The sequence below is a fragment of the Aquila chrysaetos genome, chromosome 2, assembly GCF_900496995.4.
Source record: "Aquila chrysaetos chrysaetos chromosome 2, bAquChr1.4, whole genome shotgun sequence".
Lineage (NCBI taxonomy): Eukaryota > Metazoa > Chordata > Aves > Accipitriformes > Accipitridae > Aquila > Aquila chrysaetos.
In genome coordinates, this window is record NC_044005.1 from 12,186,998 (window position 1) to 12,213,661 (window position 26,664).

The following is a 26,664-nucleotide window of genomic DNA, read 5'->3' on the forward strand; positions in this document are numbered from 1 at the left end:
GCAATGCTGAAAATATCTATTGGTAAGTATATACAGCCTTTACAATCCTGACCCAAGTCTTACCAGAAATGCAAAAGCCCATCTATGGGAATTGCCATGAGTGTCTATGGTGGGTGAACTAGAGAAGTTCACAAGAAGTGAGAACTAATTTTAATATCACAGCGTATAAACAAACAATAAATTACTCTTCTGGAAGTCACATCAATTATATACTAAGGATCCATTTTAGGGGCACGGCATTTTCAAACCTTGGCACTGTTGCTGCAAAGAATTATGCTTTACCCTGGATTTTTTTTTGGCTGAACTTCACTCTAAGCTAAGTTTTGCATACATTTCACACCACAGAAAACTCTGCAGTACGTTCATTAGAGATAATATAGTTTAGACACCTTTATGCCATTCAACAGTAAAATGAGAGCCATACAGTTTGGGCTTTCTTGCTACTGTAGGACAAATAGCGAAGAAGATCCTCATGTACATTTTGTTAGTACAGAAGCAATTTTGTCTTCCTAAAATTAGTTGCAGTTACTGTGTTAGTAAAATGCACAACAGTGTTTAGAACGCAGAACATTGCTAGCTTGTTTGACAATATAAGAAACAGTGACTTATTAGGTAAAAACAGAAAATGGGAAGTAGCAATCGAGCACACCATATACAGTTAAGCAAAATAAGAAGGTTTTATATTAGGAGAAGCATAACATAGATCAGACAAACTTTTAGAGAATGCTCCTGTGCAACCTCAGAAACAACTGAAGTCGCATTTAAGGGAATCTGAAAATGTACAGCAATTAAGATAATTGGGCCCTTTGCAATAAAGGGGCTCATGTAAAAAATACTTGGTAACTGGGCTTTAAAAGTTCTTGTGTTTTTAAGCAGCATTTACAAGAACGTAACATTCCAGAAGTTTCATATCCACTGTAATAGTTAAAAGGTCCAAAGCCAGAGACTGCTTGATATCATAAAAGCCAATGCTCTTTACTGGTCGGAGTTAAGCACTTGCTTAACATTACACATAATTCACAAAAGAGTTACAGAATGATGCCTTAAGCAGACGCTTTAAGCATCTTACTGGAGTAGGATCTCACCAATCACTAGGAGTTTGTTGTTTTATTATTTATCATGCTCTTTTATCTCAAACCCTACTTATGATACCTATTTTTGTAAGAGTATTGTAGGGCTTCTTACTTGAAAATGATCTTCAGTAGCCTTGCCACCCATGTTAAGAACATTCAGAGAACTGGCACGCTTCATGCTGCAACCAGGACAGTGAACATGCAAGGATAAACCAATCAGAATAGCTGAAAACTAACAGCTCTAAAAACACAAGTATAACAATGAGCAATGCACAGTTAAGGGATTTGGAACAATGCCCCAAAACTGATCTGAGGGATACCCTTTAAAGTAACTACATAACTTAGAATATGTTTATATTCGGTTCTAAATTACATACAAAACCAAAAAAATTACAAGCTCCTTAGAGCTTAAACATTTCAGGCAACTGATTTCATTTCAACTCAAAATCTCAATTTTTAAAGCATATCAAATACATACACTGACTTAGCACTGATTTTTAATTAATTCATTCTCAGTTTCAATTTTATGCAGCTTCTTACAAAAGCATCAAAACATTCAGACAGTTTAGGAAAAAAAATGTGAAACAGGAGTAAGTTTGTCACATAGGCAGCATTTAACTCAGAAAAGCTACAACAAACATTAGTTTAGTACTTTCTGCCTCATCTAGGTAAGTCTCCAGAATCTATTTCAAAAAGCATTTTGAAATATTTTATTTTCATTCATTTTAAAGTAAAGGGAAATAAGATGGTTGCTGCTATTAACTCTGGTTATGCTTTTGGCTTTCCAATGCTCTGAGCCGTAGTAACAACCCTACAATACTGTATTGAAAGCAACAGATAAGGGGAAGGAAAAAAAAAAAAAATCATCACCTACACAGGAGCTACTGACAGTCAAAATATCACTGCATTAACAGTAATATCTACTGTTGTTTGGGATGAGGATTAATAATTTATCTACATTTCTCAAACGTATACAAAATTCAACGAAAATATTTTAAAGTGTGCATAACGGAATTCAAGATTAGTCTTAAGATTCCTATCATCTTGGTGACTACAACAGGAACGTCTGATGTCCTTTATCCCAAAGTGTCTGTACATTACTCAGAATGTTCTACGTTTGCTTTGATTTTTCACTAGCTCTTTAACTATTTCAAAACTACTACATGAGGGCTTTGAATATATATTTGATAAACTATTCACAAGACAGTAAGGCCCTAATCCTGCAGGGCTACCTACAGCTTTTGAGACAACTGGATAATGCGAAGTTTCCAATGCCTTCCAATAACATGGAAAGGTTTATCCATACAGATCACATTAGATATTCACCAGTTTTTCTTTCTACTGAAGCAAGACTACTAACAGTCAAAATCAAGCACGGGTTTTAAATGCTTTCATAAAGCAAAGGCTTAGCAGAAAAAGGAACCAAAACACTAACAAACACAGGCACCAGCTGCCACATAGCATAGGCTTACTGTTTTTTCCTAGCATCAAATCTGAACGTTTCAAAAGCTAGAATGCACACAATTTAAAATATTTGACATGAGTGTTAGCAACAACAAAGCAAGGACTCATGCATGGTATACACCTCTCATTTATTCAATGAAACATGTACAACAGAGGTTATATATGGAAGTCAAAGTAAGTTAATCTTTAAAACACAAACAAAACATTACATAAAACTCTTCAAAAGAGCATAAAGGTTTACAGAAAACATTCCAGGGAAATAGAAAATCCACCAGTAAAAATTTACACAAGTATTTTTAGGTTCTTGCTGAAGTGCCAATCAAAAAAGAAATTTTTAATCACGCATGAGATACTATTTTGTTTGTGGGCTGGGTTTGGTTTTGTTTGCTTGTTTTTAAATCAACATACTTAAGAACTTTAGTCTGGCAAATGCACTTTTAATTCCCTCCATGTTAGAAACATGATCGCACAAATTGCATGCAGTTGTTTTTCTGGTGCATAAGTAATAGCAATAATGAAAGCTTTTTTTTTTTTTTTTCCCTCTTTTAAACTACAAATCTTAACTGTTCTGCTGTATGATCAAAATTTTCAAACCGAAATAAATCAAACCTAACACTAATTAAGCAAAGTTAAATTTTTACAGAACTGAATTCAGAAATACGATAAAGAAAGAACTGATACCATGCTTCAGATATTGTATGTTTCAAAGAACACTTCTTAAGAGATTTGTTCTTTGTCAAAAAGACTTTTGCATTATTTTAAAGAAACAATTTCCCTGATGAGTTTTCCACTTTATTCTCTCCAACCTTCTGTATCAAGCAACAACATGAAAACTAAGTCTTTCTTTCATGCTGTGGTATTAATGTATTTCTATTTGAGTATTTCTCATTCAAAATCATACCACCACTGTCAATTACTATTTACAGAAGCACGGTATAAACAACAGATGTAAACCAATTTCAAAATAAAGTCTTCATAGAGACACAGGCAGGGGATGCAGAGGCATACTGGTAAGGAGGGAGGCACATAAATCTTCTACCTAGAGTGGCTGACTTCATAGCAAAAATGATTTCTATGTATCCTATGTCAGTATTGTAATATTCAGCTATCAAACACACTAAAACCAAAAGGTTTGCATAATAAAAGCTGAATATCCCTTTTATTAACCTCAGACGCAGAAAAAAATTAAATCAATTTACTAAAGTTTCTTCAGAAAATGAAATCAAAATGACTTCTTGGAATATCAATATGTACAACTATGCTTCATGATCTACAAAGCTGGTGTTTAATACCAGGAATCTTTGCATTTGTTATTAAAACCAGCTAATATAAGTTAGGATTAAAAAATGTCTATACGTTACAAGAACAGAAATTGTAATATTTATTGTCTTACACACTCAGCGTGCATATCTACATAAAAGTCTGTCAATGCAACACACTTATTGCAAGTTTTAAGAATAAATTATTCTTTAAGAACTACAGTGACATCTAAAAAACAATATTTTGTCAAAAAGGAAAAGCAAGAAAGATATCGCTTTGTTTTCAAATTTGTTTCACACTACTGTCTTTATATAAGGAAATCTTATCTGGTGATACAGACCCCACAATATAATTAATGTGAATGTGGGTAGATTACTTCTACGTTGGTCAAACAGCACTACTGAAGTGCACAGAATAAAAAGGCAGAGGAGTTCTTACAGGACACTGCAAAGCCAAACATCTTCAGTTATATGTAAGCGTAATTTTCTACACCTATAATCACAGAGTTACTTTACCTGCAGAAAAAGTTAGCTCTATTTACTATAAAGAACAAGGAATAAAACTCTTCGTCTTTTAAGAAACTGAAAAACCTTGCTATGTCTCACAAAAATTAGGAGAAAATAGAAAATCAGCTATGAATATATGCATCTACTCATACAAGAATATACCTGAACTATGATGTATGAACTCTAGACAGAACTGAATAGAAACAGAAAACCAATGTATAAAAATGCTAATACTGAAGACAAAGAAGGAAATCCCTTTTATTCTATTTTGGCTTGCATTTGCTTGTTTTCCCTAAATCATTTTACATTTACATATTTCCTTCTTCTAATCACATGCTTTTCACAGTTTATTCCCAATCTATCATCTCAGAGGCAGTCCTTAATGATCTATCAATTAATGCAAAGGGATTTTTGACCTTGAGTTAGATTCAGTGCCTTCAACATCAAGTCTCTGGCAGCTGAGAGTGAAATTTTAATTAACAATTCTAAAAATCAGATCAGGCTGAATTTGAAACAGATATGTGAGGAAGCAAATTCTACGTGTATTGCAGCTGTACACAATGTTTTACAGCCACATAAAAACAATAAAGCAAAACTTCACTGGAGCACTTACAAAACCACATTGAGACCCTGCCTCCAGATCACTGTCTTGGGTATTACCATCATCATCATCTACTATATTACTCATAGATCCAGTTGCTCCATCAGAAGTTGCTCCAAGTTCTCCAATTTAACTGTTTTAAAGCATAAGTTCGAATTCACATTGTCATACAGTTTCCTGTCAACTAAATGAATTCCAGTTTTCCACAGCAAGGGGAAAAAACCCTGCAAAACTGATTGCAATTATGTTGGGGATGAGGGGGAACACCCATGAGCGGTATTATGAAAAACAGTAGTACATTTTAACATTTCAGCTTCTCTGCAGCAGCCAATAAACAATGAATGTTTTTAGGCATTTATTAGAAATAGTACATATATCCAAATCCACAATCATAGGGTAAATAGGAAAGAGTGAGAAGTCAGATCCATTAAAATTTGAGTTTTTACCACTGACTTCACTGAGGCCAAAATGTCAATGAGATGGACAACTGGGTTCAAGTTTTTCAACGTTCTCCTCTGCTCTCTGAAATCTGTGTTTTCCAAAATAGAAACTGAGAAGGGCTCAAGTTGGTAATTCCCTTTATACCCACAGCAATATATAAAGCTGTATCAAGATACTAAGCTGTATCAAGAATGTTAGTTGTGGGTTTACTGTATTCAAGCTTTTACTGTAAAAACCAATAACCTTTATTATTCTTCACTGCTGTGTGAAAAGGAGAATTCTGCAGGTAACTAACATTTATCAATAATTCTATGAGGCTTTTCTATTCTTCGAGTGGCTAAACCAGTAAAAAGGGAAAAAACACTGTTAAAATTGAGTTAACTCTTAAAAGCAAAGATAATTCCTCAGATGTTACAGAACTTTCATTATAAGAAATTATTTCCTATTTTATTTTTCTTTAAGATATAAATCTGTTATGATATGCAGTTAGCTAAGCAGAGAAGAAAACACTGCCCTAGGTACTACACTAGGCTACAGTGGGGGCACAGAATGAAGGCACACTAGCACAGCTAAGAATAAATAATTACCCTGGATTCTTTGGTTCACTGTCCCGTGAACTTCCTCCCTTCAGCTTTCTAACCAGCTTCTCACTGCTGCGTCTAATGGAAGCACGAAGTTTGCTAAAGGAACCACTGCGTTTTAAAGATCCAGTGCCATCCTGAAAAAAATTGAACAAATGTGAAACTGCAAGAGTTTCTTGCCCTCCCCCAAACCTGGCTCAAAAACATTTCACTGATTAATTTTTTTTTTATTGCTATTAATACATACTTGGTACAATTACCTAAACACATAATACCATATAGCTGCAACTTTACCAAAACAAACGTGTTCCAAACTGTAACAAAGATTTCTAAAGTGTGAAGACATGCTCAAGCCATGATTCATAATAATCAGTACAAACCCACCACAGTAGTCAAACAATTCACCATCACCATGTTACCATTTCATATGAGTGCACTGTGGTTAACAGAGTACAAGCCCCAAGCAAAAGCATTCCGTCAGTCTAAGAAAAAAACTGTATTATTCCTTCTAAACGTCTACATTACTTACAAACATGTTTAATCCTAAAATCCTTAAACAAAAATACTTCTGATCAGAAACACGTATGGTTAAATTCCTGTGCTTCGTTTTAACTTTCACCAAAGAAAACGTAAAACACAATGAAATGAGTTTTTCGTACATGTATTCGTGTTTTACATTGTTGTGCTGATCCAAAGAAATTTCCAACTGACCACAATTCTATTTACTCTTAAAAAAACCCCACAGTTTAGTAAGATTAGAAGAAATGAACACCTCCTACTTCATAGAAATCCCACGTGATTATGAAAGAAGAATTGTAAAAGAATTGTAAAAGAAGAAAGTAAAGTACTACTAAGCAGACAAAGACAGACACCTGAGTTGGAGTGAGTTTATTAGAAGTTAGAAAGACAAATACACAAATCACTGAACACCAAGATTAGTAGAGAAAAGCATAATTGCCAAAATCTCACACAAAGACTAAACAGCAATGCTACTTTAGAATAATCATAAGTGAAGACATCCAGAGTTCCATATTGATGTTAACCATGTAATAGGTCTCTAAATACATTTTAAAGCACTTGGAGAACATGCCTTACTTTTACGGGGTTTGTTTGGTTTTTCTCCTGTAAAGATCACCATCATGCCATTTCAACAATACCTTGTGTGATACTTTTAACTACCTTTTTTCCATAGTGAACAGCTACTTATAAAGTTCATTATTACTTTTTTCTTTTACTAATGTATTACACACAGCAAATGGTTGTAATAACATTTTGTATGACTAGATACATATCTGGCAAAGCTACACATGTACAGAAATAGAAAACCAAATAAAGACACCAGCACTGAAGGAATGGCCAGTTTACAGGGAAGTGTAGCTCTGACAAGAATCTTAAGGGGTTTGCTAAAACACAGCAGTCAGTACTGAAGAGAGAAGTTAAAGCTTGAAGATGGTGCACGCCCGTCATGCAGGAGACAGTATAAGAATCACAAAAGGCATCTAGGCCTGTCAGAAATGGAGAGAGAAAAACTGAATGAAACTGTTGGGAAAAATTCAACAGTTTTCAATTTTGAACAGTTATTTTTACAGTATTTCTAGGTCACATTCAAAACAATTTTTTCTGGAGTATTTGGACTGCCCTTAAGAACAAAGTGCAGGCCCTTGCAGTTACCAGAACATAATCTTTATACAGTTTCATCTATATCACTAATATGCAACTTACAAATGAGCATGAATGATGCTGTGCATTCTTTAAGTTAGAATTTGTATAAAATACAAAACACCTTTAAGAAGGCATAGCTTTAGTATTACATTTTGTAAACAAAGAAAGGGGTTTTTTTTCGGCTGACATTAACACAAAAATAAAAATAAAGAAAAAAAAACAACAGAAGAAAGGAACAGAGCAAGGTGCATTCATTTCAGCTTTAACTTCTGTCAGGACTTTTCCTCAAAACAGAACTGCAAGAAGAAAGAGGTCTTCCCCTAACCTCCAGACAAAATTCTGTTCATTCCTTTAAGGAACTAGAATCCAACTGACTTGTGGCAATTCAGTTTCATGAATAGTTTTTAGAACATATCTGTGTCTATATATATAATCCAAGTGGAAACTTCTCCCGCTAATGCAGTGAGGCAGCAGAAAGAATCCACCTTTAAAAATAAGCTGTGGTTCAATTTACACACTTTCCATTCTTGGTGTAAGTACACAGACCATTACTGACAGTCTTAAGAAATTGTTTTGAGACCTTTACCTATAGCAACTGGAATGAACAGTAATTAAAATTATTCTTGGAAATGGCAAAATGCCTTGCTACCACGTGATCAGAAGATCAAAATCTGATTATTTATGTTTCAAACTAAATTGCATATATTGTTCACACTTTAAAACAGACTTCAGCTTTGCAGGATTGAATAAACTGAAGTCAAAATTCCAATTAGAAGTATTAGATCAGTGAAAAGGCTAATTATTCCTGTGGTCTTAAATCAGCAATGCTATAGTAGTGATAATGATTCAAAGAATAAAGGCAAGACAAATTTGGTAGTTAGAGAGTATAACTTTTATTATGCTAACTAGCACATTAGGAATAAGCAGACAAGCTTTTGGGTACTTCAGATCTGAAATAAAAACATCAAAATCCCAAGTTAAACACTGACTGACTGCACGATTAACAAAACATCTTTAAAACATAATCTTAGGATTAAAAAAAGTCCTAAATCCAGCGTAAACAACAACAAAAAATAATCACAAGAGATATCCATTCGCAGCAAAGTTTAATTGCCAATTTTTATGTCACTCAGAACGAGAATCACCTTATTACTCTTGCTTACACCTCCTCACCATCATCACCTCCTATACTTTGCAGTTGTCTGCTACAACGCGCCTCTGACTGTCTGACACTTCTTATTAAACAAGAGCAACTCTTACCAGCTAGTCTGTGGTGAAATTTATTGCTTTCGTTTCACACCTGAAAGCAGACTTATATGCCCAAAAGCTTGTCTTTTTGAAGCATATGGGTCAGAATAAGAAAAGATACTTCTTCACACTGAGAACATTATCTTAAATTAAGCACTATCATATCACAAAGATTTTTATGTCTTGCAACTGGCTGCATGATCAATTTACAGAAATGCCAACTACAGATACCCACTATCATTTTTTATATACAAATGTAATAAGGTATACAAATCCTGGGATTTCTACCTTGAATTTTTAAGACTGCGTATTTATTTGCATTTTCAAGCTAACTTTAAGGGATGGACTTCATAAGAAACATGTAAACATGCACTATGCAACGTCACTTAACGTGTCTGTTTTAATAGTTAATGGCAGATTTACTTCAACAGGTATTTCAGGTCTTTTTGTAAGAGTGTAAGATATTACATCAAAGAATATAATGCTTAATATGGATTACATTACATATGGAAGTCACTTAATTACAGTAAATCTTCCAACAAGAATTTTTTGGTGAAGTTTGTTGCTTTACACACTCCACCTATTCTCTCTGACAACCAAAACCATGAGTCAGCTTGACGACTGCAGAAGAATTTAAATGGAAAAGGCAGGCCTCTCTTCAGGCTCTACACACTGAAGTAAAAAATTCTATTATACTTTATGAATCAGAATATTTTGTCTGGAGGAAACACACGAGGGTAAAAAAAACCTACATAATATAAAGTAGAGGAAATAACAGCACTGAGATAGAAACACTAGCAGGGTAGAGGGAGAGAGAGTTGCCCACTTTATATAAAACATGTAATACAAAATACCTTCTCTTAAAAGGAGAAAAAAGAAGTAACAAAGATGAAAATAAAGCAATGCCACTTCAGCACACTAAAAATGAAAAGTTTGTTTGCCCTGAGAGGTCAAAATCTAATTTTTCAGATCAACAAATTTTAGCACTGAGTTTTATTCAAATATTGACCTAGAAATACTGTCTATTGCTTTTCCACAGAAGGTCCTTTCAATCCAAAACCTGCATGCTTGTTTAATTAATGTCAATAACAGAAAAAAGTTTAATCCATTTAGAACATATAGTCATGCAAAGTACAGCGAAAATTAAGGGAGGAGTACAGTACACAGTTCTAACGCTGAACGGGCAAAATGAGAATTAAAAAAAAAAAAAGAGTTATCCAACCTTACTTTGGCTTTATTAATGATGCAGTATTATTCACAACAGATGCTGATTGACTGTCTTGGCACTGAGAACACCAATGCCAAGAAAACAATAATAAAGAGACAAAAGCAAAGATGGAAAGAACATTCTCCTTTAAGACTAAAGCAGTATGCGTTTTATCGAAGTTTCTTTGGAATGCTAAACTTTGTCTCATGTGGCTAAAAAAAGAAGAAAAAAAAGAAGATTGCTATTGTAAGAGAAACGAAACTTCAGAACACTCAATATTGCAAAGTAGGCTACTTCCCCTCCCAAACAGCAAAAGCAGGCAACACCACTTTTATAATCTAAAAGAATATACTCAGCAGAAATGCAGCTAGGAGTTAGTTAACAGAGCAATATATATCCCATTGCTGGCAATGGGATAAAGCATGGGAAAGCTGGTGACAGAAGCAAACAACTACATAGGCCAGATCAATAACTGAAAGCTTGCACTATCTTTCAAATTAGAAGAAAACAATGGTTAGAAAAATGCATATGTAATCACGTTATATATATATATGTTTTTACTTTATGACAATCAGTGTTCCACAGTGAAGCCAATAGATGGGAAACAAATAGGAACAAGCCCTTACTCCAGTCAAATTCTAATACGGGAAAGTGATATTAATATTTCACTTAAGAAATGTGAAGTTACGATCACATTGTTATGTGATGGCACTGCCTCTTAAAATGGCTTGTATAGCAGCTTGAAAAGTGACATTATTTCCTCTAACAAGTTGGGTAAGGAGATTGGAATTATTTTAGTGTTAGACTGATCACTTTGATTTACTCTAAAACTGATAACACCTAACACATCTCCATAGCAAATGTTCTTTGTGATTTGAACAGATGCACTATTTTTAGAAGAAACATTTAAAATATGGGCAAGTATGGCACCAAAAGGACAAAAGCAAAAGTTAGTTAATTGCCAGAATATTTCTACCAGTAAAAAGAAACCACTGACAAGCAATTGTACACCAGACCATAACCAGGACACTCAATCAGCATTAAACAACTTTAGAGTTAAATACAGCTGCTTGGGATTCTTGAAGAAATTTCACCATTCAGGACAACAACAGAAAAGATGTTTTAAAATTTTAAAATATTACTTTTTTTTTTTACATTATGTTATGATAAACAAAATGTTATTCTTCATTTCTTAATTGATTCTGCAAAATTACAAAATACAAAGTAGATCAACCAAGAAACTACTGAAAACACAATAGGCTGGTGAATGGACAACCATATTTGTTACGGTGATAATTTATCTAGGCTATTTTCTTAAACTGTGTACTGTACTTACCCCATTCCATTCTACGCTCATACTCACTTCCTCGCCTCCATCAGGACCACTCTCGTACTTTACCACATCAACGTTGAGGCTTTCTCGGCTTCGCCTTTTTTCTATGCTCTCAGGGTCATTCAGCACTTCAGCAACTCTCTGTTTATGAACATTGTCAAGACCCTGAGAATTAGACAAAATGGGAAAAGGCTTTATTTTATTACAAGCTGTATTAATCTACAACTTACATACGATAACCATACCAAGAAAGAAGTCAAACCAACCCGTAACTCCACCACCCCAATTCTGCTTTCAAAGGGCAGTTGAGTCGCCCTTTATACATTGCAGGAATCAACATAAGCATGAAGTGGACAGACAGCCTGGTAGTTTGAGAATTCAGTGACTTGCCATTCTTTTCCTCCTTCCCTACCACTTGTCAAAGCCTCGTGGTGTTCCTGTCACTTACCTTAAGCCATCTGGCCCCAGCTTAATATTTAGCAATTTATACATCATGAACAGTCAACGCAATTCTCAGTTTTCCACCTATCCAATGGTGCAGTATTCACCCACCTTTGGAAAGAACGTTGCAGGTGTCTGAGTATCTAATACCTAAGACACAGGTTGTGTTATTTAAAAATACTGACATATGACCCTTGGCACAGCAGTATAATTTATCCTTCAGAAAGAAATCAAATAGAAAATAAGCTTGTAATAGAACAGACTATATATCTGGTCAATAAAATATGTTTACTTTGTGTTAAGGAATGCCCATCAATTACCAAATAATCCTTTAAGTATCTTAAAAGTGCTAAAATACATTCTATGAAAACCCTCCACTAAAAGCAAAATCTTTAACACAGAAACTAGGAATTAACGAAGTTCAAGTCATACTTATTTTCAGTTCTGTTTTCTTTATAATAAACCTACTCCACGTCATAAACGGTATTTGCTGACAGAAAGAGATCCCAGATGAATGCCTTACACATAATAAAGTATTCTGCAACTTTCACTGGGCAGCCTTAGCAGCGAATGCAGCAGCGGATCTGTGCAACAAATCCAGAGTGTCTACCACAATAAAGAAAGTGAAAATCATGCCAAAATTCCACTTAAAAGTAAAGTTCATGAATAAGAATGAAAGTTGTTCTAGTGGCATGGAGAAATCAGGTTCTTGGTTCCCATATAGCTGCCTCCCACTAACTGAAGAGCAAAACAGCCCTCCCTAATGGAATTCTACACACAATAACGCATGAAACCAACATATAATGGTCATATTTTTCACTTCCACATGGCTGTAAGGTACAGAAAAGTGGCTAGAGCTCTCAGACAGTAGAGAAGCGTAGGCTCAAAATGGCTGAAAATCACCACTAAGGAGGTGATGTATCACATACAGACTCTAGGTTCTGTTCTGAAGCTATATCATCTCTCATTCACCTCACTTAAAAAAAAAATTACTTTTGTTAAAAAAAATTTAAAAATTAAGGGACAGGGAACTTGCACTTTCCCAGTTTGTTCCATTCTGTCATGAAAGATGAAGGACAAAAAACTTCACCAGTCTTCAGAAATCTAGCATAGACATCCCAGCAGCTGAAGCAAACAAAACATGCATGAAGGAGAAACAGAGCTGTGGAGGAGTGATGCTTTTCCACACCTGGGAACAGAAGTACCTCTTTGCTTTTAGCTCAAAAGGGGAAATGCATTAACCCTGTCTGTCCTCCTTTAATGATCTAGAATAGAAAGGTAGTGTTAAATGCTGCTAGTAAGACAGCATTGTTTCCTACACGTCCAAAACTAGTGCTGTGCGTAATGTGATATATTATGGTATAGGTGGTATATGATGCACAAGTGAAAATCCATAGCATGTATAATAACAATAAAGTAGCAGCAGCAAGCCTCCAGCAGGCTCTATGGAAAGTGGAGCCAAGAACAGTTTTTGCAGCAGTACTGGCAAGCCAGAAGCAGACTGATTAAACAGGGACTCTGAAAGAGACTTCTCCAATAGCAAGATCCTCCCATCCTTAATTTCCAAATAACCAATTCCAAGCTTCCCAGTAAAAATTTAAAACTTGAGCAGTTGGTGCTCCATTTTGTTTGTTGGGTTTTTTAATATAAAAAAAGGGAACAAACATAACTACAAGCTACGTTTTCTTCCAGTCTTCTTATTACTATTATATTATGTCAATTTATCCTGGTTGTATCTGTTTGCGCTAAAAAATTACCACGCGTAATGGCAACAGTAAAACTAAGAACCAAAGCAAATATGTTAAGATGCAGCGCACATTCATTTCTTACTTTCAAATCACATTTGAATGAGAGACACACTGAAAATTAACCTTCAGTAAAAGCATGTGAAAATCATCCTCAGTAAAAGAAAGTATCTTTATCAACTATTTCCCCTCCACCCTTCAATTTTCCTTGCCGAAGAACTTTTCTCCCAGATTCATACTTTCCTCTTACCAGTCTCATTCTATTTATTTGGCAAACACTCTAAAGTTTTCCATCATTTTTTGTGGAAGAAAAGAATTTAATGCCACCTTATATCAAAGGGAACTGTTGCTGAATTCACCAGAAGAGCACGAGGTTTGCCAGGAGCTTTTCTGCTCTCCCCCTTTTCCAGAAATCTGCTGCTATATATATCAAACACTGCAGTATCATTCTTTAAAATACAACTTCAAACCAGTATAACCAATAAAAACCAGTACATTATCAATAAAGACATGGTCCATCACTTAAGTCAGTTTACTTGAATTTAGAATTTGAGTTTAGAACTTTACATGGACATATAAGAAAAAAACCCACAAAACAAAACAAACCACTTCCGAAAAAAACCACAGATCTTATTTACTATTGCATAAAAATGAAACTAAAATTGAACTTTCCAAGTTTTTTTTAATTCACTTATATTTTCTTATTTTGCTTTCCATTTCAACACTGACTGACAAGCTGGTTTTGCTTGTCCAGTATTAAGTACTTTTATAAAAGACATTGTATCAAATCAGCCAAAAGGGAAAGGAAAAACAAAAAGCCAATAAAACCCCAACAAAAACGAACTCTCTCCCACCTTCTAAGACTGAGAAAGGGTTACTTGAACTGCAGATTTGAGAGCACAGAGACAGCACAGAACTTCTCCACATTAAAAAAATAATAGTGCCCCCTTAAACTGTAATATCCATCCCATTGGTTTGCAAAAGTAACAGAAACAGCAACTGATAAATTTATAATGCTCTTCTAAAGGTCTGCACCAGTCAGTCAGTTGTATGCAGAAACAGAACATTTGTAAGTTTGACAGCTCCTTATTAAAAATAGAACAGCATTACGGGCAAAGGAGATTATCAACAGAAACTCTCCATTTTCCCCTAACTACAGTCTCTCTCACAGGACTTGTAGCCCACTGAGGACTACTGGCCAACACAGTATTTTCTGCTCTTCCATCTTCCACACAATTTCACCCTCCATGTGAGTCATGCCCCCAGTACATGGTGCCACTGCCCTAGCAATTAACCAGTTTGCAAGTTAAGATGGGATCAGTTTATGACCAGTTCAGACTGAAATTAGAGGGCAACACCAGGCACCAGACACTGAATAGCTAAAAGTTTATATATTCTGCATGTACAATAAGATACTGAAGTTGAAAATCTGCATGACCACAATGCAGAAATATCATTAAGGCGAATTATCATACTTGCCTGTTTACGAGACCTCATTGCTGCCTCTTCTAATGTTTCAGCAGCTTCAAATTTGCCCTGTCGTCTGTAAAGTGCCCCAAGGTTCTTTAAGGTAGTTGTTACTGTTGGACTATTTAAAGAAGAAAAAAAAGAAGTATGTGTATATATATATATATACACACATACACACACACTCAACTCTTCTCAATTCACAAACTAATAAAAACTTAAATTAATACAGTATTTGTCATATTTCTTGTAATTATTTAGTAAGTCTGTCTTGAAATATACTACACTCTATATGGTTGGTTTAGTGTGCATGGTTGTGTTGGGTTGACGGTGGGACTTGATGATCTTAGAGGTCTTTTCCAAACTTAATTATTTGATTTGATTTGTACTTCATGTACGTGGAAAAACCTGTTAACCCCTTTCAAAGTGCATTAATAGCTCACACTATGATTAGGCAACAGCCCTGAAAGCGGAAGTTATTAGCTAGCCTCTAGATCTATTCAGTCTGTTTCCAGATGCACCTTGAGGTGAAAATTTAGCTCAATCTGAGTGTGTCCAACTAAGTAATTGTGAAGCTTCCAGAAAATATGCCTACTCATGCATACAGTGACCATTACTGTAGCATGTGTTAGTCACAAAACAAATCAAAAGCTTCTTTCTTTTACTTAACACCTATTTGCAGTTTCTATGCATTCAAACTATGCTTGAACAGTAAAGGAAAAAAAAATTAGAAAAAAAAACCCACCACACATTCCATTAACAAGTCACACTCCAACAAGACATGTTTGTTTCAATGACACAATGAGAATTAGCTCAGTCACAGAATTGTTGCACGAAGTTTTGCTCCAGTAACAGCAGAGAAAAGAGTTTCTCATGCATTAGAATGAACTAGTACATGAAAAACAAACCAGCAAAATGTCTTGCACCCAGAGTACAAGATGGAGAAAAAAGAGCAGATTTCAACAGTACAAAGGTTCTGTTGCTTGTTAAACACAAGAACTCAAACACTGAAGAAATTAAAACCCCTCACTGAACATTATCAGTACTAGGTGCAGGTTTTTTCTTACACTGTACCACCTGCACGTTAAAAAAAGGCAGTTAAGGAACAAAATTAAAGCAAACAAAAAAATATTTCATCAAGTATAATCCAAGCTGAAGTCCCTGTTTCTCTTCTTCCATTTTGAAGTTCAGATTTTAAATCACACAAAACTATATTCTTCAAGCTTTAGAAACATAAATAATGCTGAATTCTGCCAGTTTAATTTTGTTTTCTTGTGCCAGCTAGAAAACTCAAGGCTCAGTTACTTGCACAGTCTCCTTTTTACTTCTGGCCCTCTCTAGAGGTCTTGCTGGGGCAGGGAGAGCACGTATGCCAACCAACAGTATAAAAAGAAAGAAAGATGACCTATGCTTCCATGTGAAGGACTGCCAAGAACACAACTGGTGAATTTTTATGTCACTTACTAGATCTAACCAGCCTAGATTAAAAGCAACCTCAGGACTTGAAAACTGCTACTGTGTTCCTGAATTTTTAATACTATAGTTTTTATAGTCCTAAGCAAGCACTTGGTTCAGTTTCATTTTTAAACATGCTTTAATCTGACATTTCTGTATACCGGGTATTGCCGCATTGTTTGTCCTGTAAAGAAACTACCTACCTGTCAACTTTGCAAGCTTTGTACCAGCCACCATACTCTCCAAAAGATGTGCCATCTTTTTGCTTTCCCTAAAACAAAAGTAACGTTGAAGAAAAATAACTGATTTGTAACTTAAACAAGTAGAAGTTCCAAAAAAGATTTATGACAATGGCCTTACTTTGCATTCTTCCCTCTCTTCTGCATGCATCCAAATAGGCTTATTTTCATCTGATGAAACAGAAGAAAATATTTTATAGAAGTAAAAAACTACAAAGTATTCATCGTTTGATTTTTGCCCTTCTGAAATGAAGTTGTGAACCAGAGAATTATACTATCACCACCACAAAAAAAAGCTTACTGTCCATACTACAAGCAGCAGATAAATAAAACATGCACCTCTTCTTTTATAGTTTTACAATTCTGTCTTCTTTTCTTATCTGAACTGAGAAACAGTTACTTCTGAGAAGCTTTGAAGTTAGTATATGCTGCCATCGATTTGTCGTGTGCCTAGTTCTGTGCTAGATAATACGCATTTATTTCTTTTATCATACCAACTGTTTTGACAATTACTAAGTGCTGCATAAGCTCCTGTGATGGAATGCAGTGAAAATTCTTCACTGTGATTTACAGTTGATAAAATACACTGTACATTGAAGTCAAATGCAATTCACAATTTAAGGGTATTTTCCGCATTCTTTCAATGTATTAATGGAGGACTCACATTAACAATGTATTTACTATATCGTTAAAGATCCTGCACTGACTTTTTCCTGTGACTGCAAAATGACATACATTTTTCTGCCTCTATAAAAATACCAAAATTGGTTTTGGCTGGGCATAAGATAAATTATGCCAGAAATACAATCCATAAAACATAAACCTACCAAGTCTACCTCATGTAAGAAAAACTCTCATTTTGAATCAAATGTTACTGCTGTATCTAAATGCTTTTTCACAACAAATGTACTTCAATGCATCTATAATCTCACTTTTTAAGTCTATCTCAAGCAGACAACAATTTTAATCAGGATACAATTAACTTCCTGCAGATTTTATTTCACAGTAACTACAAAAATGAAACACACATTCAAATCTAGGGACTCAGTTTCTTACCATCTACAGAGCCAAATTCCCGTTCATGAGCACGAGTAAGAATCTCTTTGTATAAAGTTTCCGCTTGCTTAAATTTGCCCTGTTTTAGATAGCAGGATGCCTAAAAAACAAAATACCCCCCCCCAAAAGATATCAGCACACTGTTTTATTTAGCTTGACAAACAATAAATACAACACATGCTGAATAAAGGTGCATTTCTTAGATTTACTTTATAAAAGGCTTACCAGGTTATTCTTTGTTTTTGCAACATTTGGATCATCTGGTCCTAGCTTAGTTTGGTAAATTTCCAGTGCCCTCTGATAGTAGTATTCAACCTCCTCATATTTACCCTGGTTCTGACATAGTAAAGCCAAGTTATTTAATTGTTTGGCAACATCAGGGTGATCTTTCCCCAGGACCTGAAAATGAAATACCTTGTATTAAAACATGCTCCAATTATCATATCAGGGTTTAGAAACGCATCATTTAGAAATACCCCATTAGTTTTTATTCCCCATCAATTCAATATGAGGATGACAAAAGCAGTATTTGCATTTGAAAGATATGAAAATTACCCAATTCTATTACAAACTGAGAATGCTGCAGAACAATTCAAACAGGAATAATGTAAGTAGTACAATAACATTATATGCAGCATATTATACAAAGCCTGAAGATGCAGGCATTCAGTCTCATGGACTAAAATAAATATCCACACAGTCATAGAATAATCAACTTAAAAATTTTAATGATGCTTCATTTCTAATTCCAATGCTCTTGTCAAATCAAAGATTACTTAAATATCAGAGAGGAAAGAAAAAGGTAAAGAAGGTTTATTACACTAGACAGAATACACCCAGAATGCTCCAACAGCTCCGTAGGACTACTGGAATTTACTACTGTTTTGAATTTCAGACACTCCTATCTACTAGGGCATTGCTAACTCTGCAGTTTATCTGACAGATCTACGCAACCAAAACACTAAAAAAGTGTTTAACTTTGCCCTCTCCCTCAGAAAATCCATTCAAATGTGCTGTATTCTTTTACTCATACCTTTTCTCTGATTTCCAGAGCTCGCTTACACAATGGTTCAGCTTCTTTGTACTTTCCCCGTTTACCATAAAGTACTGCCAGATTGTTTAGAGTTGCTGCCACCTGTCAACAGTAGAGAAATATTAATTACACTGGAATTTGCTGATACAAATATCTGACAAATGAACACATCTGCAATGCATTCATGTTTTCAAATTTTCCATGCACAGGGGAGACCTCTTGAAATTTGCAAATGAAGAAATAATTATTATTGAATGCATACATACACAAACGACGAAAGGAAAAAACCAAAATCATTAAATACTTTCGCTTCATTTGTGGAAATGTCATTTAGTGCATCCATTTTCTTCATATGTTCTTCTCTCACAAAGTTACCTCTCACATCTATACTCAGAGCTGCCCTACTTCACACAGGCTACATGAAGTGAGATAATCACATTAATTTTAAACACCAAGTACAAAAGCTTGATTTACATTTCATTTAAAAGCAGCAGTAAAACAAATCAGAAGTACCCCTTCAATCTGAGTTTAATAAAGCGATTTGAGTAAGCAAATTAAAATCTTTCTTCACAAATTAATTTCCCATAGAAAATCCATGCAATCCAAAATCAAATACGTGCGAGTCATTTGTGGTGAAACAGTATTGAATACAATGCTCAAAACGTACGTTAAATATTTAAGAGAAAATGAAGAATGTTGCATTGTGGCCTCCTACCTGTACTGTTTAGAGATAAGCCAGGTCTTAAAAACTTTCCTGTTGAGTTTAATATTAGAATGAGTTGAAAAAAATTCAGTGAAAAACACAACTAAAAATATGATATTGCATGTATACAAACCGCTGGATGATCTTTTCCCAAAGTCTTTTCACGGATAGCCAAGGCATCATTCAGGAGATTTGCTGCATCTTTGTATTTGTTCTGGTCTCTAAATGTTAAAGAGTAATAATTAATACTGGGGATTCAGAAAAGAAAGTCATAAAAATGAAGCTGACCAGTACTGGCCTAAAGAAGCTAGTACAAAAGAGGAGTAATTGAGAATATATTCACAAATCAGGAAGTAAAAACCTGAAGCCTGTAACTGTGAAGTAGTTTGCTGGTTAAGGACTAGCATGCACTACTTCTACACTGCTGGCCAATTTATACCTCTAGGTTATCTGTAAGTGGGTAATCAAGACACGCCCCCTCAGTAGACAAAAAAACCCAAACGAAACCAAAACAAACCACCCCAAGTATCAAAACCAGCTTCACTCCCACAACAAAGTCATAGGCAAAAATGCAGCCAACTTGTTTGATTTTTAAGTATGGGGAGACATATAAATATTGCAGGACCTTCTTGAGGGTTTTAATAAAAAGCAGGGAATGGAAAATAAATGGAATGGAAAATAAAAGTAAAAAAATGTTAGTCTGAACATTAACAGGTTAAAGCCAAAGATTAGCTATTGATTTAACTGATATTTCTCTATGCCAGTATACAAACCTGTACACCAAAGCAAGTATGTTCAACATAGTGGCAACATCAGGATGATCGTGACCTGAAGTCTTCTCCAGATCTTCAAGAGCTTGTTTACAGAGAGGTACAGCAACCTCATATCTACCTTGGGAAGCATACTGAATAACAAGATTATGAAGTGTCCTTAATCTTGCTGGAATTTCATAGCCACCTTGTTGGGCAGCAGCTGCTGCACTGCTATGCTGCTGTTGAACTGAAAAAAATCCACAAGATTTCAAGTTGTTTAAAAGATGACTGTAACGAAAACATCTTAACATTACTGCTCAATGACACAAAATGAAACTCACTGAATTTTATTTCTTCAGTACAAAGCATTAGTATTAGCACATACTTCACAGCAGTCATGCAGTCGTGGACAGTAACAGTGAAAATATAACCATTTTATTCTTCATATTCTGTCCAGTATTCTATTAATATTATTTTACACTTCTATCAGCTCAAAGGACCAAATGTAATAAATCAATGAAGAAAGTAGGAAACTATTTCAGCTCAGCAAATAATTAACAATTCTCGAGATTATGTCATAATTTTGCACTTACAAATATTGACATTCTCTATGGAAAGGAACATTAAACATAGACAAGCCAAATACCTGCAGAAAAGCTCAAATGATTTGTCCTTTTTCATTTATTCTCCTTCTCTAAATATACAATTTTTTTTTGTTTCCCTTTGTTTGCTATACCAAGGAGTACTTTAGGTTGGCACATAAAGGATTAAAACACCTTGGATGCCACAAATAACAGTTGCAAGAGAAAAGGCAAAAAGCCATCAAAGCCAGTGTCAACCTTTAGGTTTTACTTACTAACCCTCAGGCTTAGCCACTTATTTTCCAGTAGCTCCTAACCTTTGGTTGTTGCAACCCCTACCCTCCTACACCCCCCAAAAATCTACTCCCCCTTTTCTCTTCACCTGGAAGATTGAAAAAATTCCCTCTCACTCATTTTCATTAAATTCTAGACAACACACAGGATAAGGGCTCCAGCCGTGAGCCTGACTTTCTTCTCTCCTTTCTATCAAGCAAAAACCACTCTCACAGCAAGTAGGAGCCTTTTTATGTCAGTGAATTCCAAGTCCACACCCACAATCACTGCCTACCAAAGCACTGAAGCATTTCAGTGTTTTTCCTGAAGGTCAAGGAAATTACTGACATGTCAACTTGGTCTTTTGTAAAGTGAAATAAGGTAGATGGACTCTGCAGGTATAGACAGCTTTGCCATTCAACTTTCCTACTACAAAATTCTAGGGAAGCAAGGATGAGTTCAGGGGGGAGTTCATGGTCAACACTAGCCTATTCTAAACTCTTCAAGTCTTCCTTCCATTGCTGGCTATGGATAGCATTACCATGCTATCAAGAATGCAGTGTATCTTGTGTATGTGCCCATAAAGGAAATTGGAAACTTTACTGATTACAAAGGCGGTGCCCTTCAGACATTTTTTCTGAAATCCTTTGTCTACTAAGAACCATTATACTACTAGCACACTGCATATACACTACAGTATCAATACAACACATATCAGCTTCACACCCATACAGGAAACACAACGTTTCACTAAGCAAGTCTCATCTATTAACGGCTTCTTTCAATCACGCTACCAAAACCTGTACCTCAAACTCCACTGCATATTCATCAGTCCTTCTAACCTGAAGACAATACTTCTAGAATGAGCAGTAAAACTAAGGAAGACAACTTTAGGAAAGGACAAAAGATTATATGAGAAAGACTTCATACTGAAACCTGCCCCAAAATGTTAAATCAGATCATCAGAAAGGTCATTAACAGAATTCACCACCTGGGCAGACCATCAAAAAGCTTCAATGTTTCAGAACCTGCCTCAGTCACTTGGAACAAACCTTTTCCATTCCAAGGCCCGCAGAAAAGACTGTGGGATGAATTTTGAACTGAAGCCAGTCCCAAGAACTTTACAACAGCTAGTAAACTCTCTTTAAAAATCTAGGCCCAGTTCTGTACATATCAATGTATAGAATGCATGTCAATGACTGGTTTCCTTATTCTAGCAGAGGCATTCACCACTCCCACTGTGTCCCAGAGGACCCCAAACATGGATTCATTTCTATAAAGAGCATCTTTATATTCTGCATTGCAGAAATACACTAACATTCTAATTTGAAGTGCACTTACTTCCTTGTCCTTGGTCATCTTCATCATTGGGAAATAAGTCATCCAAAGGCTCTTTGGTGGAATCCGTATCTTTATCCTCCTATACAACAAGCCCAAACAAATTGTTACACTTAAATCTAAGGCATAACAGGACAGTCCATTTTCATCAACTATGTTAAAGGAAAACCCCACTTCCAGAACTTAGGAATTGATAAGAATAACATTTCTCACAGAAGTTTTATGAAGGTCTTATGTTCAAATATATTTACATACTCTGTCCCCAAACAATACAGGACACCTTCAAAAGATCCAGGAATAGAAATCAGGTCTCCTAGATTTCAGCCTCAATTTAAGCACAGGAGAACACATTTGCTATTCTTACAGAGACATTATACCTAATGAAAGTACCCAGTGAAGAGTGAGCACTACTGAATACAGAACCGTCCACTGTACTTTTTTTAGTCATAAACAGTTATAGATGGGCAAGGGAGAAGAATAAGGAGACCTCAATTTCTGAGTACTCAACTTCTGCACAAATAACAGATTTTGCAATTGTGATCTGTAAGGTTCAAAAAGAAAACAAACAAACAAAAAAAAACCACCATGACACTTGGAAGGAAGTTCATCTCCAACAGTCTCCATCTGGAACCATATTAATTTCTGCACAATCCATCAGTGTGTATTGATTTTAAACATCCAAAGATCATTCCAAATCCCACAATCATGTAAAATAAAGAAACAGATCATCCCTCAATCCTGTTTCTTAAATGTGGAGTCTACACAATATAAATAGTTGAAGTTCTCAGAAATGTTAATCTCAGTAAGGAGAAAACCCAGGAGCAGAACACATTTCCTATTTTTCTGGCTCTCCATCCAACACCTTTTTCTACAGATGAGAAGACGACAACTGCTGCTGCTGCCATTCAAGTTCAATGGTAGCAAAGTAAGTGCTCTGCAAAGACAGCAGATTGATGGGACTAGATGTCAGATGGGAAGTTTGTAACTTTAAGTGTACTGATTCCAACCTCATACTGAGTATACACAATTGACTATTTTCAAAGGCTAAACATACGGACATATGGTTAGAGAAACTATAAAGATGCTTTGCTTACTTTGACCCTATTTGGCAATTAAACTTCAAATAATGGTGCTATTTAGGCCACCTGCAGCTTACAGTTCAACAGTTAGCATATCAAAATCCCAATATTCCCTCTGCCTGCCCCTTTTCTAAACAGGCTTCACTGGCAGTATTCAGGTACAAATACCAACTCATAATTGGTTATGAAAAACTATTCTTTCCAAGACACAGCTGAGAAGGTCTGAACACAAAAAATGAGATCTTTCTCTACTGTGCCATCTAAATTAAGGAAACAAAATAAAAGGATAACAAGAAAGGCAAGTAATTCAGAAGTCTTTTTAAGTGATAAATTACTTCTGTAAATTAAAATTGTATCCATTCTCTCTCTGAATCTAAGAATATGTAACACAAGGGGCTAGCTAAACATGACCAAAAACATGCAGATGATCACAATGTCTGGCAGAAGGTCCTGAAAGGGGATTCAATAATATCCTATCATAGTATAACTTCTCAACAGATATAACAGCTACACACTGATTTCACTAGATGAGAAGTAAATATTTTTCTTGCAGTCAAAATAAGCCAAGTCCCCTATGTACTTAGAATCTCTAATAGTTTACATTCCCCACTTATTTTAACTGTTGAATTTACAAAAGGAGATTTTGGTTTGGTTTAGTTCTTTGTATTTTTAAGCTAATATGATACTAAATAACTATTTATGGATTTTGATCCTCATAAGTATTTTATTATGTACACACAGTAAAACATTTACTCTCTTAAAATAAGAATGAACTGAACTCTCAGAATCTTTCTGCAAACTATGTGACACTGGTACAAGGTAAGCATTTTAATGACAAGTTTATGTTAAAGATAAATAAAAAGCTTCTATCTGTCATTTCTTGGTAACTAGGCAAATTACAACACATGTAAATGTAAGGTGCTTTTTACTATACAGCTACTTACTGATGGTGAAATATCATCGTCATATTTTTTTAATTGATTCATGAATTCTAGATGTTTCTTTTCTTCCTCCAGTTGAGCCACAGATTGTTCACTTTTCTGTAATTTCTGTTGTGTATTGGCTAGTTCATCCCGTAGCCACTGATTTTCCTGGCATAGCCGGCGAACCTGAGCACGCAATTTCTGCTTCTCTGATTCCACCGCATTTAAGTGATTTGACAAGGCCATCATTACCTAAAAAGCAGAAGGTATCACATGACATACTTCCCCTAGAATGCAGTCCTGTATTTAACATAAAAGCCTTTCATGATTTAAAACCTATGTCAGCTGTGAAATCTGGTAAACATTCAGATTTCTCTTCTTTATATATCTGGTTCTCACTTTTCCTCTAAACTTTTTTACCATTTGTTCAGCCAGAATTAACCTAGAGGAGCTCTTTGGTAATGATCGTTTTCCATGATGCTATCAGAAGTCAAATTGGTTTAGAATTCCCTGAAGATTACATACAATCTTAAAATACATGAAAAATCTGAATTAGAGTTTAGATTACTGAAATGGAAATCTTTGTTCCACTAACATGAAATGGAGCAGTAATACTTTTAACTTGAAGGATCACAAAAATAACCTAAGAACTAACACAGAGCTCTAATTTAGCAGCTTTCAGACAGAAAAGCATTCATATACATGATTACAGTTCATAAGGATGAACACCTCAGCATAACGATATTACTTCAAAGGGACAATGATACTACGGAGATCTAAATGTGCAACTGAACATGCCATTTATATAAGCACTTTATATACACACATCATAAGCTCGAGTATGCAGACATTCAATGTGTTTGAACAGTCACATTAAGGACAAAAAATGGAACAGCCATAAAAGCAGTTTACTTGGATTGTTTTTTTTTGCTATGCAAAGTTAAATGAAAAAGGAGCTTGTTAAGTAAAAGCCAAACACTACATACAGGAGATATTCTCCCTTCACTGTTTATGTAATTTCCCACTGATACAAGTAAAACAGCTGATAGCAATCCCAGGAAGCACCCCTTGTAAGAATGGACCACTGGTAATAATACAAATCTTCTTTCAGATGAGTTTTGACATCCCCAAGTTATTAGTATTTCATCTCCTCAATTTCATGTTTCTTTAAAACAACGTTACCTTGAAGTGTTTTAAAACTACATATTTCATGTGAAACAGATGGTGTCCTTAGCTGAAATTTCAGATTTCAAAAAAATACATCAAGCCTTTAGAAACTACTTTTTCCTATAAAGGTAAGAAAACCTCCAGTTATAATTTCCTAATACCAGTCCAAATCTCCAGCCTTCAGCACCTATCTATTTACATATCCAAGATTGTTAATAATTTAAATTACTTGGCCTATACAAATGCCACTGTTTGAAACATCAGAAAGTACGTTTAGGAAAGTTGTGATAATAGGATCAACATATTCAAACAACATTGTACAAGCTACAATGGCAAACTAAAATCCTTTGCAATCTTACCCTCTAGAATGAACTGAAAAAAAAGTTTGATTACTTCTTAAGAAAAGTCAGCTTCATTTTCATGGAAATAACATGTCATCAGACCTACATCCGTGTCACAAAAATGTCTATAAAGTATTTCCATATCTTAATTTAAATACTGCAAATAAAGAAAATTACCACACTGTTGCAACCTAAAGCATGCAGGAAGAGTAGGCTTATCAGGTCTGAGAGTAGTAGTTTGAAGCATAACTGGTTTCCTAACAAAGGCAATAAATGCAGACATCTTGGCTCCTTGCCACCACAGTTCACAAAACACCATGTGGGGCAAACAAGGCAGTAACATCTGCAACTGAGGCCACTGAATCTGATAGAGCCAAGAATCAGAACTAGCTTTTTGGAGTCCCAATACCACAACAAAGTTGGGAGACGGAAGTTACTCATTCACTCACAGATCTTCTACAGACACCCATTAAAGGTAACTCAACTATTGCAATTTTATTCTATATATCTTCTAGTATTTTCTTCCAATACAAGGGATCAAAACTTGTAAAATATACTAAGGCCTGCCAGTCTGTACCATAATATCCAGGGGTTCTAGATTCCCATGTCTGGTAACCCGTATTTGTTCATTCTCTCAGGCCTCAATTCACCATGATCCAATGCACACAACTTCCAGATCACAAACAACAATAGCT

At 35.2% G+C, this 26,664-nt stretch overlaps 1 protein-coding gene across 7 annotated transcripts in view; it reads right to left on the minus strand.

Moving 5' to 3' along the window:
• Nucleotides 1-26,664, minus strand: part of KLC1 (kinesin light chain 1) — a 57,450-nt gene that overhangs the window by 5,514 nt on the left and 25,272 nt on the right. For 2 of the 7 annotated variants that reach the window (XM_030037091.1, XM_030037103.1), the window contains exons 3-15: nucleotides 24,483-24,713; nucleotides 22,463-22,541; nucleotides 20,289-20,514; nucleotides 19,649-19,736; nucleotides 18,813-18,914; nucleotides 18,005-18,178; nucleotides 17,780-17,879; nucleotides 16,845-16,894; nucleotides 16,688-16,755; nucleotides 15,042-15,150; nucleotides 11,380-11,541; nucleotides 5,933-6,063; nucleotides 1,186-1,252 (exon numbers count right to left, since the gene is read on the minus strand). In XM_030037091.1, coding sequence (XP_029892951.1) covers nucleotides 1,186-1,252; nucleotides 5,933-6,063; nucleotides 11,380-11,541; nucleotides 15,042-15,150; nucleotides 16,688-16,755; nucleotides 16,845-16,894; nucleotides 17,780-17,879; nucleotides 18,005-18,178; nucleotides 18,813-18,914; nucleotides 19,649-19,736; nucleotides 20,289-20,514; nucleotides 22,463-22,541; nucleotides 24,483-24,713 — 1,587 coding nt within the window. Of the gene's footprint in view, nucleotides 1-1,185; nucleotides 1,253-5,932; nucleotides 6,064-6,799; nucleotides 7,432-8,457; nucleotides 10,256-11,379; nucleotides 11,542-15,041; nucleotides 15,151-16,687; nucleotides 16,756-16,844; nucleotides 16,895-17,779; nucleotides 17,880-18,004; nucleotides 18,179-18,812; nucleotides 18,915-19,648; nucleotides 19,737-20,288; nucleotides 20,515-22,462; nucleotides 22,542-24,482; nucleotides 24,714-26,664 lie in introns of those variants that run through there. The other 5 variants (XM_030037110.1, XM_030037116.1, XM_030037134.1 and 2 more) reach the window with 5 other exon arrangements.